Source organism: Littorina saxatilis, linkage group LG12, assembly GCF_037325665.1.
Source record: "Littorina saxatilis isolate snail1 linkage group LG12, US_GU_Lsax_2.0, whole genome shotgun sequence".
NCBI lineage: Eukaryota > Metazoa > Mollusca > Gastropoda > Littorinimorpha > Littorinidae > Littorina > Littorina saxatilis.
Genome location: NC_090256.1, coordinates 39,649,279 through 39,669,804, shown reverse-complemented (window position 1 = coordinate 39,669,804; position 20,526 = coordinate 39,649,279). Strand labels below are relative to the sequence as shown.

General features: G+C 42.4%; 2 protein-coding genes across 2 annotated transcripts; one reads left to right on the top strand and one right to left on the bottom strand.

The window, feature by feature from the left end:
- The first annotated feature begins 5,373 nt into the window (after positions 1-5,373).
- LOC138983092 (inhibin beta A chain-like) lies at positions 5,374-14,584 on the top strand. The gene is made up of 3 exons (XM_070356500.1): positions 5,374-5,538; positions 6,961-7,159; positions 7,888-14,584. The coding sequence occupies exons 1-3, from the start codon at positions 5,374-5,376 to the stop codon at positions 9,069-9,071; spliced, it is 1,548 nt and encodes a 515-aa protein (XP_070212601.1). The 3' UTR covers positions 9,072-14,584.
- A 532-nt stretch (positions 14,585-15,116) lies between these two features.
- On the bottom strand, positions 15,117-20,475 carry LOC138981915 (uncharacterized). Its single transcript, XM_070355079.1, has 6 exons — positions 19,949-20,475; positions 18,138-18,419; positions 17,562-17,757; positions 16,991-17,112; positions 16,258-16,530; positions 15,117-15,554 (listed from the first exon to the last, which is right to left on the bottom strand). The coding sequence occupies exons 1-6, from the start codon at positions 20,394-20,396 to the stop codon at positions 15,346-15,348; spliced, it is 1,530 nt and encodes a 509-aa protein (XP_070211180.1). The 5' UTR covers positions 20,397-20,475; the 3' UTR covers positions 15,117-15,345.
- Between the last annotated feature and the right edge of the window lie 51 nt (positions 20,476-20,526).

Below are 20,526 nucleotides of genomic sequence, written 5' to 3'. Positions count from 1 at the left end.
TGTGTGCTCCAGAATCAGACTAGGGGCCGTTCCATCTGCAGTTGAACGAGTAAACTGCAGTAATCGGATGTTCCAAGGTGGAACAGTTCTGTTTGGAGTGTTTGTGTATCACGTGCACTGACCTTTGCGCACTGCACAGTGAGACGTCTAGCGTATCACTCACGGTCTTCTTCACGACCCTCTCTGTCATTACACACATCACTCTGGCTGCATTCGGCTTCTTATCCCACCACCAACACCGCTACAAGAAGAAGAAAACGGTTTTAAAAAATAAATAAAATAAAAAGACGAAAAGGCCATCATTTCCAAATGACATTAACAGGGGTAACCTAGGGGCAAGCGGTGACGAGGAGGTCACACATCGGAAAATTGCTACTGATCTGATTTCAAACACACGTATTTGAGAGAAAAAGATCGTGAGAAAGAGAAAGAGGGAGAGAGGGAGAGAGAGACACACAGAGAGAGTGAGAGAGAGAGAGAGAGAGAGAGAGAGAGAGAGAGAGAGAGAGTGCGAGAGAGACTGAGGAAGGGAGTGACAGAAAGCGAGAGAGAGAGAGAGAGAGAGAGAGAGAGAGAGAATTGAATTGAATTGAATTGAATTGAACTTTATTTAACAAGGATTAAGATTTAAGGCTACGCCTTTTCTTACAATCTGTCCTTGGGACGCACAGACACACAATGATAAAATTGAAAAATTAAAAATTAAAAAGTTAAAAAGTCAGAAAACTTCAGCACGTGATGATAAAGATGACGATGATGACGATGACGATGATGATGATGATGATGATGATGATGATGATGATGATGATGATGATGATGATGATGATGATGATGATGATGATGATGATGATGATGAAGATGAGGCATGAAGAGCATACATATGTGGTTATTCATAAAATCAAATGCATACTATGCAAGTAATTATAAGTACAAGCTGGTAGCAATCGAACATGTAGCAATAGTACAACAAAAATATGTTCAGAATATACAATGCACAGCATATCTTTGGCGTAATACTAAGTGTGGTAAATCAAAACGCGTTAAACTACTCAGACATTAAGTGTTTTTTGACACATTTTTTAAAACTTTTTAATGACTTTAAGTGCTTAAGGGATGATGGAAGTGAATTCCAGACTGATGTACCCGAAAAAGCAAGACTGGTCTTATAAAGGTCAATTCGTGGAATCGGTGGGATCAAGTTGACCGACCCATATCTGTCGGTAGCTTTATTAAATAATGATGTAATGTAAATCGGCACTTTACCGTAATACAATTTGTGCATGAAAATGGCTTTGTTTAACTTGAGATGCTTTTCCAGTGGAAGAAAGTTAAGCATTTTTAATTTCATATCTGTTGGGGCATTATCCTTTACGATGAGTTTAGCCGAGCGACGATAGAGAGAGTCTAACTTTTTCAAGTGGACATCACTGAGCACTGCCATCTCAGAGCGTCGAAACATAATTGAGGTGAGGCATTACATGAGCATGGTGGAACATTTCCAGAGTCCTTCTGTCCCTAAATTGCTTTAACTTGGATAGAAGGAAAACGTTCTTGGCTACTTTCTTGCAAATATGCTGTAATTGTGCCTGCCACTTGACTTCACAATCAATAATTACCCCTAAAACGCGATGCTGTTGAACTTGTTCAATTGATTGCGTACCAATAGTAAGATTTAGTTTGAGTGGAGAAATCTGGTGTTTTTGTCTGGTTGCAATTACCATACTTTTAGTTTTTATTGGATGGACAAGCATAGCATTGGCACTACACCAGTTATTTACATCGTTTAAAGCTGTTTGAAGGGAGGACTCTATTACTGGAACAGACTTTCCACTTGAATGAAGAGAAGAATCGTCAGCAAAAAAATAACTTCTTACATTACTATCAGAAATGTGCAGTGGCAGATCATTGATATACAGACAGAACAAGATCGGCCCAAGCACTGACCCTTGAGGCACCCCGCATTTCACAGTCTCCTCAGTAGATATTTTACAGTTTAGGGCAGTATATTGAGATCTGAGAGAGAGAGAGAGAGAGAGAGAGAGAGAGAGAGAGAGAGAGAGAGAGAGAGAGAGGGGGGGAGCGGGGGGGGGAGAGAGAGAGAAGGAGAGAGAGAGAGAGAGAGCGAAAGATCGAGTGTGTGAGATAGAGAGAGAGGGGGGGGGGGGTGGAGAGACAGAGAGAGAGAGAGAGAGAGAGAGAGAGAGAGCGAAGGATCGAGTGTGTGAGATAGAGTGAGAAAGCGAGAGGGAGAGAAAGAGGGGGACGGAGAGAAATAAAGAGAGAGAGAGAAAAAAAGAGGGGGAAAAAGAGAGAGAGAGAGGGAGAGAGAGAGAGAGGGAGAGAGAGGGAGAGAGAGAGAGAGGGAGAGAGAGAGAGAGAGGAGAGAGAGAGAGAGCACCTCCCACTCCCCCCAAAAAAAAGTCAGAACGGAAGTTACATTTAAAATATTCATCAGCTAATTAGATGGTGATGGAACTTTATTTTTTAAGGATAGAGGTTTAAGGCGACGCCTTAAACAAATTAAACGAACGAACCAGCAAACAATCGACAAGTAAGCAAACAAGCAAATAAACACAAACAACAAAATGACAAAGTAAGCATACATAAACAAAACAAAAGAACAAATACAAAAACCAACAAGATACAAATCGAAAGCGAAACATGCAACATGTTAATTGAGGTTACACATGTAAAGTGATCGACGGTAAAATTCACACAATACCAACGTTGACACTAATGCCTACAATGATTATGTGGTGTAAATGATGATGATGCAGATGAAGATGAAGATGATGAAGATGATGAAGATGATGAAGATGATGAAGATGATGATGATGATGATGATGATGATGATGATGATGATGATGATGATGATGATGATGATGATGATGATGATGATGATGGAAAATCGAAACATAAATTCCACATAATACATGTAATAAAGAACATATTTTTGTAATTCATAAAGCTTTGCCAATTGTTGACAGCTACTTGCATATGTTAAGATTTCACTAGTATAGCCATCTAGGTAGACATATAATAATTATGCAGAGCTTGTTTAAAACTCTTTAGTGAGGTTAATGATCTTATTACAGATGGAATGGAGTTCCACACCATAGAGCCAGAGAAGGCTTGACTAGTTTTGAAAAAATCAATCCTGGGTATTAGTGGTAGAAAATTGATAGACCCGTACCTTTCGGTGACTCTGTGAAATAGGTCCTGAATATAGTTGGGCACTTCGCCATGATATACATTATACATCATTACAGTCTTATTAAACTGTAACTGTTTAACTAGCGGCAGGTATTTTAGATTCTTTAACTTCAAATCAGTTGATAAATGTGGACCATTTAACATGAGTTTAGCTGCCCGACGATGTAGAGAGTTTAACTTTTTCATGTGAACATCAGAGACGCCATCCCAAAGAGTTGATGCGTAATTAATATGGGATAAGATGTGGGCATGATAAAATAGTTTTAGTGTTGCGATATCGACATATTGCTTTAACTTTGATAGCAGAAACAAATTCTAGGATACTTTTTGACAAATATAATGTACATGATATTGCCAAGAGAAAGAGAGGGAGAGAGAGAGAGAGAGAGAGAGAGACAGAGACAGAGACAGAGACAGAGAGACAGAGACAGAGAGACAGAGAAAGATCGAGTGCGTGACAGAGAGAGCGGCGAAAGAGAGAGTGAAAGGGGGGAGGAAGATAGAGACCATAGGATGGAGAAACAAGTCGCGTAAGGCGAAATTATTACATTTAGTCAAGCTGTGGAACTCACAGAATGAAACTGAACGCACTGCATTTTTTCACAATGACCGTAGTCCGCCGCTAGTGCAAAAGGCAGTGAAAGTGACGAGCCTGTACATGTTTAGCGCGGTAGCGGTTGCGCTGTGCTGCATAGCACGCTTGACTGTACCTCTCTTCGTTTTAACTTTCTATGCGTGTTTTTAATCCAAACATATCATATCTATATGTTTTTGGAATCAGGAACCGACAAGGAATAAGATGAAATTGTTTTTAAATTGATTTCGGAAATTTAATTTTAATCATAATTTTTATATTTTTAATTTTCAGAGCTTGTTTTTAATCCGAATATAAACATATTTATATGTTTTTGGAATCAGAACATGATGAAGAATAAAATAAAAGTAATTTTGGATCGTTTTATAAAAAAATAATTTTAATTACAATTTTCAGATTTTTAATGACCAAAGTCATTAATTAATTTTTAAGCCACCAAGCTGAAATGCAATACCGAAGTCCGGCCTTTGTCGAAGATTGCTTGGCCAAAATTTCAATCAATTTGATTGAAAAATGAAGGTGTGACAGTGCTGCCTCAACTTTTACAAAAAGCCGGATATGACGTCATTAAAGACATTCATCAAAAAATTGAAAAAATATCTGGGGATATCATACCCAGGAACTCTCATGTAAAATTTCATAAAGATCGGTCCAGTAGTTTACTCTGAATCGCTCTACAAACACACACGCACAGACACACACACACACACGCACACATATACCACGACCCTCGTCTCGATTCCCCCCTCTATGTTAAAACATTTAGTCATAACTTGACTAAATGTAAAAAGATACCCAGTGGAGGTGCAGGATTGATGGAGGAAAGGGTCGTTGAAAGGGTAACCGTGGAATGATTCCCAGTTAAATAACATCCAACAGATCACTTGCTCTTCCTTTTAAAAGGAACTGCACTGAGATTGTCTGTGCGGTGTCACTCAGTGTGTTTATGTGTATAGAGGTGTTTGTGTGTGTGTGTCAGTGTGTGTTTGTGTTTGGCTGGAGGGCTGGTGGTGTGTGTGTGTGTATGTGTGTGTGTGTGTGTGTGTGTGTGTGTGTGTGTGTGTGTGTGTGTGTGTGTGTGTGTGTGTGTGTGCGTGCATGCATGTTTGTGTGTATGTGTGTGTGTGTGTGTGTGTGTGTGTGTATGTACGTGAGTGCGTGGGGGGAGGGACGTCTGAGTGAGTGTGTGTGTTTGTGTGTATGTGCGTGTATGCGTTCGTGTGACTGTGTGTGTGCATGTGTATGTATGTGATACCGTTTGTGTGTACATTTGTGTGTGTATGTGTGTGTGTGTGTGTGTGTGTATGTGTGTGTGTGTGTGTGTGCCAGCTTGCGTGCATGCGTGCGTGCGTGTGATTGCGTGCGTTTGTGTGTGTGTGTGTGTGTGTGCGTGCGCATTGATGTGTGTGTGTGTGTCTATGTCTGTGTGTGTATCTGCGTCTGTCTGTGTGTATGTCTGTACTCGTGTGCAATTCTGTGCTTCTCCGACAGTCTGTATGTGTTCCTGTCTCTGTGTATTTTTACAGCTTTCTTCTCACTCTTCTTGCAGGTGACGTCTGGCAACCATGACGCAATATCAACGTCACAACGCTGTGAGTCACCAAGTTCCTGTGACGTTTCTGTTGCTTGTGACGTCAGCTGCTATTATTGTGACGTGTCTGGGCGAGAGTTCGACACCTTTCAAGCTCTTGCGAAAACCTCACCTTATGCCCATAGACTTTCGACCGCACGTAAGTTCTTTTACTGAGGAATAATGTTTACTGATGGAATACAAGGTATTTTGTTTTTCTTCTTCTTAAAAAACACCGGGTTTTTTCGTGAAAACACTTCGGCATACCATCTCAGATCTGGACAGGCTTTCACGTAGGATGCGACCGTCTCTCCCTTTGGACGCATACCAAAAATCAACAGTCTGTAAGTATTTTGTGCAGAGTGGGATTTTTTAATTTTATTAATTAACTTCTTAACAGCCACTGTAGTGTTTTCACTGGAAGGACTGTTAATTGAAGCATGCTTCACCTGTGATTCGAGCTGATATGGGAGAAGAATAAAAGGCACCAGATATGAGGTATAACAAAAGTTAAAAATATTTTTTTTTAATTAAAAAAAACACTGAGTAACACACACACACACACACACACACACACACACACACACACACACACACACACACACACACACACACACACACACAAGGAGAGAGAGAGAGAGAGGAAGGGAAAGAGAGAGAGACAGAGACAGAGAGAGACTCAGACAGACAGACAGACAGACAGACAAAAAGAAAGAAAGACAGAGACAGAGAGAGTGCAGCTCGTACACCTGTACTAAGCCTGTACGACCTCAGGCACATGACCCTTGTTCGAGCCGAATAGGAAGAGAGTCCAAGGATCAAGGTGTGTTTGAACAGAGCCCAGCATACTCCAACTCTGCGAGTGCTTTAAACGCGAACTGAGCAATCACGAGTAATGTATACGTGAGAACAGACCCGCGAGCTTTTCGCGAGTGTGCCCCACATAAACACAACGCGTGATTGCTCATTCTGGGTAAACTACTCCAAATCCTTGTGTAAACTGTTTATATAACTACTGTATTAAAGAAGCTTGCTTTCCCGTGTAAACCCTTGTGTAATTCACAGTTGATGTCTCCAGGCTGTCACGCTAGATAAAGAGCATACTTCCACTTAGATATAAACCAAAGTGTCAGTTGTAAATTGTCATTGGCTTTGACTCAAATGTTTTCCGTGATGAGAGGACGCTCTTGGAACTAATCAACGTTGTCCTGACAATGCAGGTGTCCTTCCCCTCGAAGTGCGCTTGTTTTTGGTCATGGTAACGGACCATTGGACCATGGTAACGGACCATTGGAAAATTTAGCAGGTGTCCTTTCGATCGAAGTACGATTGTCTTTAGTCATGGTGGTGGAATATTTTACAATAGCAGGTGTCCTTCTACTCGAGGTACACTTGTCCCCCCAAAAGAACATCTTTTGTGTCATTCTGTCTATTATGCAAGGTAGGAGACTTTTGGCTGATCCCAAAGGTGTCATTTCATCGTGTGTGCTACCGCTGCTACTGCTGCTGCACTGCCACAACGTCAATGACATGTCACCATGACGTCAATGACAAGTCACCATGACGTGTTCCCCTGTTTCAGTTCACACATAGGTATCAGGTAGAGAAACTCAAGGCACAGATCCTCCGCGGCCTCAACCTGACAGCGGTGCCAGAACCGCCCACCAAGAAGCCCCCCATGCCCGTCAGGAGCATCCACAACCACCTGCCGGTTCCCAGGAACAACAGCCGCAATCACTTCCCTGTGCTGCCAGGTGACATCGTCTGGTCGGAACCTGTCAGTGGGTATATAGGTAGGTAGTGTAGCCTAAGCGAGAACACTTTCAAGGGTTAAAGCCCGTCCTTGATTGAGCCCGAAGTCAACTTCGCGAAGACTTCACAAAGTCTTTTTACCGAAAACTCTGTGCTGAAGCTTCTTGCGGCCAGCTTCGCGAAGTATACTTCGCGTAGTCGACTTCGCCCAGTTAAGGACAGGCTTTAAGGCCAATAACGGCACGCGGCAGATGTAGCTCAAGTTTCTCGTGTTGACAGCGCTAAATTTAGCCCTGTGGTCGTCTACTGTAACAAGTTTTGGTCTCCTCGAGACGGATGTTCGGCTTTAAACTCAGTTTAACTCCAATCGAACAAGCGACTTTCATCAACAAATAAATGAAAGTCGCTTGTTTAATCCAAGGCTTGTTATTCTCCCAGGTGCCACGAGATTGGTTCCACCTTACTCTTTTACTCTTGTTGCACATGACGGATGCATTTAGAGCGCTTACGTCCCTTTGCATCTCTGATCCAATTCTTGGTTTTCTTCTTCTTCCGTGTTTGCTGATCTTGACTTTCTTCTTCTTCGTCATCATCATCATCATCATCATCATCATCATCATCATCATCATCATCATCATCATCATCAATCATCATCATCATCATTATCTACTTCTTCGTCTTCTTCTTCCTTTTCTTCTTCTTCCTCTTCTTCTTCTACTTCTTCCTCGTTCACTTATCATCCTTGTTCTTATTTCAGATATGACACAGAAACAAAAAGACCAGCTTCTGTTCCGAGTCAGCAACCAGAAGAAGAAGTCGCCCGTCATCAACCGCGTCAACCTCATCCTCAGACTGCGCTCCAAGGAACACCCCAAGCGCAGACGTCGAAACAAGGACAGGCTGGCCAAGACCAACACCCAGAAGAAACTTCCAGACATGAGCGGAGGCGGGTTCCAGAACGACGACGGCAAGAAGAAGGAGAGGAGGAGAAGGAAGAACGGCGTGGACAAGGAGGGCAAGAAGAAGCGGAAGAAGAGGAGGAAGCAGCGGAAGGTGAAAGTCCTGGTGCAGGCGGTGAACGAGAAGACGGGCAAATTCAAGCGCGTGGTGGTGCAACGCTTCACGGTGGACAAGAAGTTCCGCTGGATCACGCTGCCCATCCCAGCCTCCCTCGTGGCGCGCGCGGCCCACTCCTCCAACCAGTCGCTCGTGCTGCGCGTTCGGTGCAAGCGCTGCTCCAAGCAACGCGTGTCCATCGACAGCACGCTGCCCAGGAAGAAGAGTCGCGCCGTGCAAAACCTGGGCACCACCACCTACATCAGCCTCAACCCCCACCGACCCTACCTCGTCATCCGCACGGCTGATGCCCCCCTCACCACCCACACCCCGCCTGCCTCCCCTCCGCAGCGGTCTGCGCGTCACGTGACCTCGCGTGGATCGTGCGACAGCCAATCGGATCGCTGCTGCGCGGAGCGGGTGCGCGTGAGTTTCAAGGAACTGGGTTGGGACCACTGGGTGGTTGAGCCTGAAGGCTTCACCACGGTCGTTTGCCGCGGAACGTGTCAAGATCACCGGTCTTCGCTCAACAACAACAACCACAACCAAAGATTAGCCTCGTCAAGCCGAGTAGAAGCAGCATCATCATTGCTGAACCAGCAGCCATGGACGAGGGACAGACAGCTGGGGGAAAACCAGCACAAAGACTGGTCCCTTGGCCGCCGGTTTTCCAGCAGTGATGCTGCCTCTAGCGGGGTCTCTGTACGTCCCGGGGAGACCTTGGAGAGTGGAGAGACAGAGACGTTGGAGGGCGGAGAGACAGAGATGTGTGTCCCCCTGGACCAGTCCCCGCTCGAGATGGTGTACTACACCGACAGTAACACACTGGCACGTACCGTCATCCCCCGTCTGCTCAGCCAGTCCTGTGGTTGCTTGCTCAACTGACTCTCTCGCGCAAAGTCCAGTGAGTCTGGACTTATCAAACCAAAGTGACTGTGATGTTTCTGTGATCAGTGTGTCTGGGTCTTTTTCTGTTGTTGATGGAGGCTACACTCTAAACTGACGTGTTTCACTTTCGAACACCTTTCTGTAAACAGTTTTGAACACAATGTGATATAGCAGAAGCATTTATCTCACTGTCAAACCTTGTTTAACTGTTCAAAACTGGTTGCAGAATGGGTGTTCAAAAGTGGAACGTTTCAATTCAGAGTGTACGTAGTTTTGGCAGCTAAGGTTGTGTGTGTTGGTACTTGAGTACTGAGCTAAGGAATAATTATGAATGATAATTAATTATGTGGCACTGCATTCAAGGAATAACTTATGTGGAACTTCATTCCTTGAGAGTGTGCTTGCGTCCAGTACTCAAGAAGTGTAGAACTTGAAAAGCAATGCATGTCGGTTGTGTATTGACTATGACGTTGGACCTATTTCCATCCCAAAAGTGGAAATAACGGTCCGTGTGGACTTTGGCTACAAACCGGAAGAAGCAGAAGAAGACGTCGACACTAAGAAGTACAACGGTACATGTGATCTTTGGAAGCGAACGTTTGCTGGTGCTAAGCTCGGTAGTGACGTTGGTTGTGAATGACGTACGTTGGTGTTGTGAACCAGTAACGAAGAGACTCTATCGATTTTCCAAGCTCTCGCAAACTTCAAAGCATGGCAAAGCATGAGGTACCGCTATCTCGCAAGAACTGCCAAGACCCGATGTTCTAAGTTCTCGCGACTTACGGAGCATAACAAAAAGCATCTATCGCGGGTATCTCGAATCCGAAAAGGTCTCTTGACTTTCATTTGCGAACTCATACAGTGACGCAATCAGACTGTGCACCGAGGTGACACTACCAGACTGTGTAGTCGAGTGTTTCACTTCTTCTTCTTCTTCGTCGTTCACTGGATGGAAGTGTTTCACTGAGGAGATGCACGTGCATTATTAAAACAAAAAACAGGTCTCTGAGAAGCCTACCCTGTGTCGAGACCAAATTTATTTATGACACCGGGTAGTTGAAATGCGTGACACTCATTCACTGGTGACTTGAACGGTACAATATAACTGTCTCTTCAAAATGGAGATTGTGAAAAACATTGTACGATACTAACAGTAAACTGCAAATTAGTCAAGTAGTGACATCGTTGTCGTGAGATTTGATCTGTGATTGGATAATGACGTGAGCCGCATAATTTTATCATGTTATGTGTATCTGGGTATGCTTCTGGGCCGGTATGCAGAGTCGAGTTTAGAGACTTTAGTCCGAGATAAACTTCCTTGAAGGTACAGTTTATCCCGGACTAAAGTCTCCAACCCCGACTCTTGCATACCGGCCTTGAATTATTGTATGACTGGATTGGATATGATGATCATAATGACTTCAAAGTATTAAGTACTTAGGATATGAACGCTGTTTGATGGAATGATGATGTTCTGTGAAACAACAATCGCGAGGAAGAACTCGTTATTCCAACGTTGACTCTTCTACTAAACCTACAAATGATCATCACTGCAACTTACCACCACCCAGAGTCATGTCTTTTGTTCGTCATACCACAACTCCGAGTCATGTATTTCGTTCGTCATACCACCACCCCGGCAGTCATGTCTTTTGTTTGTCATACCACAACTCCGAGTCATGTATTCCGTTCGTCATACCACCATCCCCAGTCATGTCTTTTGTTCGTCATACCACAACTCGAATCATGTATTCTGTTCGTCATACCACCACCCGCGTCATGTCTTTTGTTCGTCATGCCACCACCCGAGTTATGTCTTGTGTTCGTCATACCACCACCCGCGTCATGTCTTGTGTTCGTCATACCACCAATCTGAGTCATGTCTTGTGTTCCCGTCGCGATATAACCTTGAACGGTTGAAAACGACGTTAAACACCAAATAAAGAAAGAAAGTCTTGTGTTCGTCATACCACTGACAACTCCGAGTCTTTTGTTCGTCATACCACAACTCCGAGTCTTTTGTTCGTCATACCTCAACTCTGAGTCATGTCTTGTGTTCGTCATACCACCACTCTGAGTCATGTCTTGTGTTCGTCATACCACCACTCTGAGTCATGTCTTGTGTTCGTCATACCACCACTCTGAGTCATGTCTTGTGTTCGTTATACCACAACTCTGAGTCATGTCTTGTGTTCGTCATACCACAACTCTGAGTCATGTCTTGTATTCGTCATACCACCACTCTGAGTCATGTCTTGTGTTCGTCATACCACCACTCTGAGTCATGTCTTGTGTTCGTCATACCACTGACCACTCTGAGTCATGTCTTGTGTTCGTCATACCACCACTCTGAGTCATGTCTTGTGTTCGTCATACCACCACTCTGAGTCATGTCTTGTGTTCGTCATACCACCACTCTGAGTCATGTCTTGTGTTCGTTATACCACCACTCTGAGTCATGTCTTGTGTTCGTCATACCACAACTCTGAGTCATGTCTTGTGTTCGTCATACCACCACTCTGAGTCATGTCTTGTGTTCGTCATACCACCACTCTGAGTCATGTCTTGTGTTCGTCATACCACTGACCACTCTGAGTCATGTCTTGTGTTCGTCATACCACCACTCTGAGTCATGTCTTGTGTTCGTCATACCTCCACTCTGAGTCATGTCTTGTGTTCATCATACCACAACTCCGAGTCATGTCTTTTGTTCGTCATACCACCACCCTAGTCATGTCTTGTGTTCGTCATACTACCACCCGAGTTATGTCTTTTTTTCTTTCTTTTTTTTTCTTTCTTTTTTTTTGCCAAGCACATCATTGTAGAGTTATGTCTTTTGTTCGTCATACCACCACCCGAGTTATGTCTTTTGTTCGTCATACCACCACCCGAGTTATGTCTTTTGTTCGTCATTTGTTTACATTTTCTGATTTTGACAAGTCTCTATTGAGATATCTGCAAGAAGTGATGTTAACGAGCGTGTCATCAACAGGATCTCGAGGCCACTGCCTCCACACAACCAAACATGAACACGCATGCACGCCGACAAACACACATTTGGTAAGCCAAAGAAAGCAACCGTCCTGTGTTACCGATCTTTCTCTTGCATTCGTTTTTTTGTTCATCATGTGAATAAAAATTTAAAAAATAACTCTGCACTGATGCTTTTTGGATTTCGAGTTTGGGTAGCACATTGTACATAAATTAATTTTTCATGTTGAGATAATTATAAAGTACAATTGTCCTGAATTGTATTAAACAAACGGGAGAACACTGTCATTTTGAAGGAATTCTCGTGGTCAAAAGCTCTTTCAAACCGCACCAAGAGTTATGTATATAGTAAGGTTTTGGGTTTAGAATGCTAACGCTTACACCACGAATGCCTGAATGTTAGCGTTTGAGCTTAAAAGTATGAGAAATGTAAACGCTGTGTTAGTCTTTGAAAACTCCTCAATGGACACTTTCTTCATGGTCGCTTCGTTCTACTGTTCCGCTGCTGAAAGCAGAAGTTTCGTCAAATAGACGTGTGCATACCCGACAATGCGCATTGAAAAAGCTATTGTCAAGAAGCTGAAAAATATCAAATGATGTAATTTTGGTGATATACTCTACCGGTGTTACCTGTTATAAAAACCAATGCATTAGTAGTAGTAGTAGTAGTAGTAGTAGTAGTAGTAGTAGTAGCAGTAGTAATAGTGCGTGTTGTATAAGAGCAACATACTTATTTACAGGTATGATGACTAAAACATTATCAAAAGAGTAATAATAAAAATGAAAAAGTATTTTAACTTTGACCATCACACGTTGCAAAAATGATTCTGTGATTCTTTGTAAAGCATAAAGCAAACCCGACAGCATATGCAACGACTAAAGGGTGAGCGCGCACGCAAACAGCTAAATCTAGCCTCTAATCATAGAGCGTCTGGTGTTAAGCCACTTGAGAAATGGGGGAGAGTCGCCAACTGAGTAGAGCATCGTTCAACTGAATATGTTTGAGTCGCTGCAAAATCAGGGCCATTTTTATACCCAACTTTTGGCCCACTTGGTCTCAGCAACGTCTGAGTGACTTCCAACCATCGAAAATTGATGGAAACTTAATTGAAAGTTCGCCATGTGCACAGGTCTTGGGCCTACGTCTCTGTACGTTAAACGCCGAATGGCCTGCGGTTCTTTGTTGTCCAGAGTAAGGTCTAACCCCTTGACTGTCGGAAGAATTTAGTTTAAAACAAAAAATTTAAAAAACAGTTACAAGCAAGGTATAACAATTAGACCATACCTGAGAAAATGGTCTCCAAGGGAGGCAATCAGCTTTCTGCACTTCAAAGGGCAATATACAGCCCTTGTCATAATAATGACTTTTTTTTCATCATCGCAAAACAAAAACAAAACAACAAAAAACCATCCTTCATACGTATTGTGGTATATATAAAAGACATCTGCTGCATATTTTAGAAACGTTATTGTAGTATTGGCTATAAAAGGTATAAGGCCACAGTCTGTATGGAATACAGTTGTATAAAGTTGACCTGACAGCAGTTCAACCTAGAGAACAATCTACATTTGTGCAAACAGTGGTACCTGTGATGTGAGGCCCTTTTGACGAGAGTATACCTCGCAATAAGGGACGCCTTCTGTAACACTTTTGTCTATCATCTTGACTAAAATGTTCCTAACAGGTCACCTGCAATGTACTGGCACTTTAAGCTCGTACCTAGGATGTCAGTCCCTCCATTGCAGGTACCACTGTCTTCATTAAAAAAAATCTGATGTTTGAATTTGCGTAAAAGCATTGGCAGACTAAATGCATTTTTTTTAAACATGCGTCTGTGATTTATTTAGCACAAGCTGTCACTTAGGGGGAACATAAGAATGTATACGCTGAGCTCAAATTGACATTAAACAATTGACTTTCAGATAACTTAGTGTTTACAAAAAAGGAAGTGTAGCAATCCCGTAAGCCTATCTACTGTGTGCATTACAGGGGTACCTGTGATATGAGGCCCCTCCGATCAAAGAAAACCTCTCAGTGAAGGACACAGTCTGTTATTCCATTGTGTATTATCCTCGGCCACAATATGCATGTAAGCCACCCGCAATGCATTGACGATTTAAGATGGTCCCAATGATGTCCCTTCGTTGCACGTACCATTGTACAATACCGTGTGAAATCATAGCCGATTTTTTTTTTTTTTTTTTTTTTTACCGTTCTCTTTCCTAGCTTGGACAAAGACATACTCCTTGTCGCTGCCGGTTCATGTTGTCCAAGCTGTCCTTCATGTGATACTGAAACAATCAAGTTTCAATGATTGTTGTGGTATTTGGCCCAGACATTAGTGCAATATTGTTACGGTATTTTGCAAAATGCTGCATAATTATTGTTGTCTTGTTTGATCAGTCCGAATTGATGCAGACATTTGAGATGACATATTGTCTGGTACTGTTGATCTTGGAAATTAAAAGACTAATTCAGTGTCAATTGCGGGATGACTGCAACTTGATGCTTGAAGGAATTCATGTGTGTGTGTGTTTGTGTGTGTGTGATGAATACGCTTGCATTATTCATAACATGTGTGTCTGTGTATGTTTGTGCACGTCTCAATATGCTAGCATTTGTCAGTGAATTAAGTGTTTGTGTTCACTCCTACTATACTTTTACCATCTGACATCTGACATCTCTCTCTCTCTCTCTCTCTCTCTCTCTCTCTCTCTCTCTCTCTCTCTCTCTCTCTCTCTCTCTCTCTCTCTCTCTCTCTCTCTCCCTGCACATACAAGTGTCTCTGTGTTTGTTGGTATATTTTTGACATGGTAACATGGTACATACTGTGTAAGTTTGTGGAAATCAATCGCCCAACACTATTCGAATTTCTTAATGAATTATTTATTTGAAGCAAATTGCAGGCAGGAAAGTAGGGTTTCACCACCAAACATCGCCAAACGAACTTGAGCACATGAATCTATACTATTCACCAAGAAGTATCAGTGCAGAGAAACCTACCTTTTCAGACCTTCAATTACCCCCCCCCCCCCCCCTTCACCCCCCCCCCTCCCTTTCAAACCTTACTCTTGCTGAGTTTTCTGTTCACAACCTCTGTAAGTTTGCCAACATTTTAAGACAACCTTCTAAGACCTATTTTCTCAGATCGTATGAGATCTTACAAGGGGGGGTTCCACTGCAAATGAATCTGATTGTCCATCAAGAAGTCTCCATATCCAATCGCTCTGTGGTATCTGACGTTTCTTTCACCACAAAGAAGGAGTTCCATGCACTCCATCAAGAAGTATCAGTATCATATTGCTCTGTGGTATCTGACGTCTCTTTCACCACAAAGAAGGTGTTCCACGCTCCGCACCAAAACTGAGTCACTGTGGCCTCCTGGTGGCCAGTGAAAATGACACATGAAAATTGATCAACACTGTCGGTGTGCGCTAGTCCCAGCTGTCCGTACTTGTTCCATCCGGTGGAGAACACCTGCCCTCTCTCTGAAACGTTGACAGAAATTGCATGAATATGTCAAAGACAAGAAAGCATCAGCAAAGCAAGCTTACAGGCATTCTGGATATGCAGTCGAACCTGTCTATAAATATACAGATGTGACAAACAAAAATTAAAAAAAAATCAAGGTCATAACAGCAGGGAAATCTTACATAATGGAGGTCTTAAAGGGCTGTGTACTTCTTTACTTATTCTGATGCTATATTGACAGAAACAGAATTTCTAAAAACACATTATTCATGTAACTTGTCATTGTCATACCTCAGCAATAAGCTATCTGTAATGCTTTTGTAGAGAAATCGACAAAGGGAGGGAACTACACGTATCATTGTTCTTGGAAATAAAAGCGTCTCAAAGGGATAAACTAAGATGCTTACTAATCTCAATCCAAGCCCAATTTCACATATGCTAGGACACTTATGTTAACAGCTTGACAGCATATTACTAGATTCTACTAAAAAATTTCAATGATGCCAAATAACTAATACATCCACCCCCCCCCCCCCACACACACACACACACACACAAATGCACACATACACAACACACACATACACACAGAGATTCAGTCACGCAAACACACAGATAGACACTCACACCGACACGCACACAGACACAGTGACACACACATGCACGCACACACACACACACACATCCCCCCCCACACACACACACACTATAAATTCTCACCTGTCAGGACCACAGAGTGCCTGGTTCCACACGCCACCTGGACCACCGCATTCTCCTCCACATTCACACATCCCACATCCACAACATCAACACACTGTGGCCACAGATGGAGGGAGGCAGCCGTTGTCTCTCCGCTCTCTGCAAGCTTTTGCTGCTCAAGACATTCTTGACCGTGGTCACTCTGGTGATGTTGTTTGTGACGTTCAAGGGCTGGACACGGCAGTCCAAGCTGACCACTTTCATTCCATCCCCACATGTAAAGATCTCCACAATCTGAAATGAGTCAAGTTGACCAGTTTTTCAAACAGCTGAACAAAGTATCAAAAATATCTTCATTATCAAACAATCATTTGATCAGTCATTGCACCCATCCACCCACCTCCATCCATTCATAAATCCTCACTCCATCATTCACTAAATCACTCTCATAATATTTAATATGCTTGTATGTCTATTGTGTGATAATGTTGACATATGGCTGCTTGGTCTAAAATTGGGCATGAATTTGCCTTTATCTGTATGCTTTTTTGCTTCAACATACATCAAAATATTGCAAAAGAAATTGATAATAGCAGCAGCAGAATGACCAAAGCCTACATTTACTCACAAAAACTGTCCAGGTCCAACACAGAGCATCAGAAATCTACTTGTCCATCTATCCCTCTCTCTGCCTGACAGTATTCTCTCCCTACCATAATGTGTATCATTTATTCGATGATAATGATAAACATACCAGAAACGACCGCTGAATGCCAACCCCCTGCGCTGACACACACGCAACGTAGACCTTCCATGGCAGACACGACTCGAGGAACTTCTTCACCCTCCAGTGAACCATGACCCAGCTGACCACGGCTGAAACACACGACCACTAGAAATACTCACATGAAAATTGATGTTAAAATTGTAACATCAGCAGAAAATTGCTTCTGTTCATCAAAGAGAGCAGTCTTATAATTTAAATTGTTTCTATTCTGCACTTTTCTTTCCACTTGTCAATAGAGTGGTTTGCATACCTGTGAAAAACTGCAAAATACATGTATAATCCTGATATTAAAAAATGTAAGTAAGCAACACCCCTTAAAAGCAACACACATACTCTCTCTCTCTAACTCACTCTGTCACTCCCTAAATACCACACGCAGGCACACATGAACCCATGCATGCACACAAACACACACACACACACACACATGAAAACATGCATACACACAAAGATGCACACACACACACACTCAAACACAAGCGCAAACCCCCATCCACCCACCTCCACACCCACACACATAACCGAACAAAATGACCACCTTCCAGAGCCACATGTAAGGACAGTGCCATGACGCATGAGAAACACAGAGTGTTCCAGTCCACAGCTGACTTGCTGAATGGACAGCCCAGAATCCAGGCAGGTCAACACTAGCCTTGGACCGTCACCGCTAGACTTCCGGGCCGCACTCTCACTCTCTTCACATTCCAAAGACACTTTCCCCACAGAAATTCCATCTGCAATGAGAATGTTATCAAAAATACAGCACACACATGAGATTGAAAGTCTATTACTTTTTGTATGATTAAAATAACTGGCACTTCATGCAGTGGTACAATGCTAGGAGAAGAAATATTTCTAAAAACAAACAGAAACAATATTTTCAAGAAAACGGCATGGCGAAAGTGAGGAAGGGGACGCAACAGTGCTACAAAGGACAAGGAACTCTCATTCAGCTTTAAAAATTAAAAATTAAAACAGAACATACATGAGTATAACTGCATTCACCTTGAAACAGGATCGGCACAACCAAAAAAAGAGATTAATTTTCCCTGACTAACTCCATTTTTTTCGCGACCTAAGAATTTTTTCTTGACACTTACAAAGGAGAGCTTACCATAAGCTATGATGATCTCAGAAGCTGTTGCCGACACACACCCAATGCTGCTGGCATCTCTGATATCACCTGACCCTTGGGTGACCAGAGTGACAGGTTCAGCAGTCCTTGACCCTTCTCTGAGAAGAAGCAACTTGTCCTCCTCTTGTAACAGCATACCTGCTTCATTACTGGTCTTTATCTCAGTGTCAGACAAGTGAAGAAGTAGGGATTCTGAACTGTCCTTAGCAGCACCAGGATAGCCACAAATCACAGTGTGGTATTGCTTTTTATATTCCAGATCTGAAAGGAATAAGAATAAGAATAAGAATAAGAATACTTTATTATCTCATAGAGAAATTCAGGCGTGGTACATAACAATAATACAAACAGGACATTGTTTTTACATAAGACATATAGCACTATATAACAGGGCAGGTTATAAACACACCTCCCACATACCTCTCTGGCCATTCCTTGCATTGTGCTTACGCATTCAGTCATGAACACATCCATGTCTCACTTACACATCGCACACATGGACATTCTTATACGCTCAACTTTCCCATTCACACATGGACATTCGACCACGCTCCACTTACACATTCTTATACGCTCCACTTACACATTCACACATGGGCATTCTTATATATGCTCCACTTACACATTCCCACATGGAAATTCGACTACGCCCACTTACACATTCCCACATGGACATCTTTAAAGCACTGCGCTTACATATTCTCGCACACCTACGCGTATAACGGACTATGGCTAAACATCATTGCAAAAAAATCATAGCATACAATATATCACAGAAAATATACGGACGTACATAAAACCAATACATACATGTACATTACTGCTGATTGCACTGGCAAAAATCAAGAAAGTATTTAAGAATCAATAACCTACAATTCTTGGTTTTTTTCTTCTGAATTTTGGAACATTAGCCGTCTATCTGTTTCTGGATTTCAAGAAAGTGTTACTGTTAGATTTGTGTTGGTTTTCTTGTTAAAACTGTGCGGCCTGTCTTTAAGCTTGGATGCAGTCTATGGTACCTGGTTGGAAGAAAAGTACAGTGAGGCTCTTGCCTGAACGCATAGTGACTATGAAAAAATGTTAAAGTCGAACCTGCCTATAACGACCACCCAAGGAACCGGCCAAAAGTGGTTATTACAATTTTTATTCAGGTCAGGTCGCTATAGAAAGGTGAAATATATATAGAAACATAACTCGTCCGGGATCCTTTGGGGTGGTGGTAATGGGCAGCTAGGTGGTCGTTATCCAGGCCAGGTTCGACTGTAATGTCCGATTGTTATCGGCAACCTAATGAGGTAATCCAGTTCCAAACCATCCTAATCCCCATCGACACACACTGAGGTCAATATAATGGAGACACTATCATCATTTCTGGTTACTATTTAGGGGGAGGGTGGAGAGGGAGGGTGGAGAGAGAGAGAGACAGACAGAGAGAGAGAGAGAGAGACACACACAGACAGAGAGACAGAGAGCGACTGACAGAGACAGAGAGACAGAGGCAGAGAAAGACACAAAGAGAAATAGAAAGTGAGCATGAAAATGAGTGGGAAAAAGAGTATTTTACTTTTGTAACTGTAAGATAAAACTCAATGTATGATTCTTTCATAATTTGTGTAATACACTTGGTAGTAAATAATAAAAATAAACAAAATGACCACAGCAACACACACATATATATATACAGGACTTGTGCAAAACATTCCTGTAAATGTATGAAGAATGATGTACACAACAATAATTAAGCCATTGAATTGGTAGAGTATGCTTGACTATTATTCTGTGTATATCACCTTTCCGTGCTAACAGCGTCACTGCACATCTGGACCACGTCATCTCCACATGTTCCAGCTGAATGCCATCCGCAAAAGAACATATTTTCCAAAGCAACACTATGTTTCTATTCCACGTTTGACTGGGAAAAGGTCTTTTTACAGAATCGTCGTCAGTTTCTTTCATCTTTCTTTTCCGTGTCAAATCTGTGCTCATTGTTAGGCTCTGCAGTTGTCTGCTTTCACTGATCGGAGACTTACAACTCTGCGTGTCTGCGTGTGTTTTATCATGCTTGCTGTGTTCTTTGAACTTCTTGGTTGCTGTTTCAGATGGCAGTTTCTGTTCCTTAGTTTCGCTGTGGTCGATGTCAAGCGCTTTCATCGCCATATTCAAATATGATTTCATATTGAATTCAAGTTCCTCGATCTGACCAAAGCCGTTAAAACCACAAGTGTAAGCATGATACATAGCTATAGATGATCAACGAAATCGAAAGTTCCAAATCCCAGCCCCTTCAAAACTGTTTACTAGAGTAATTTCCCTTGAATTTACTTCGCATGATTATAGAATAGAAATGGTTGGGTTATTTTTACAACAA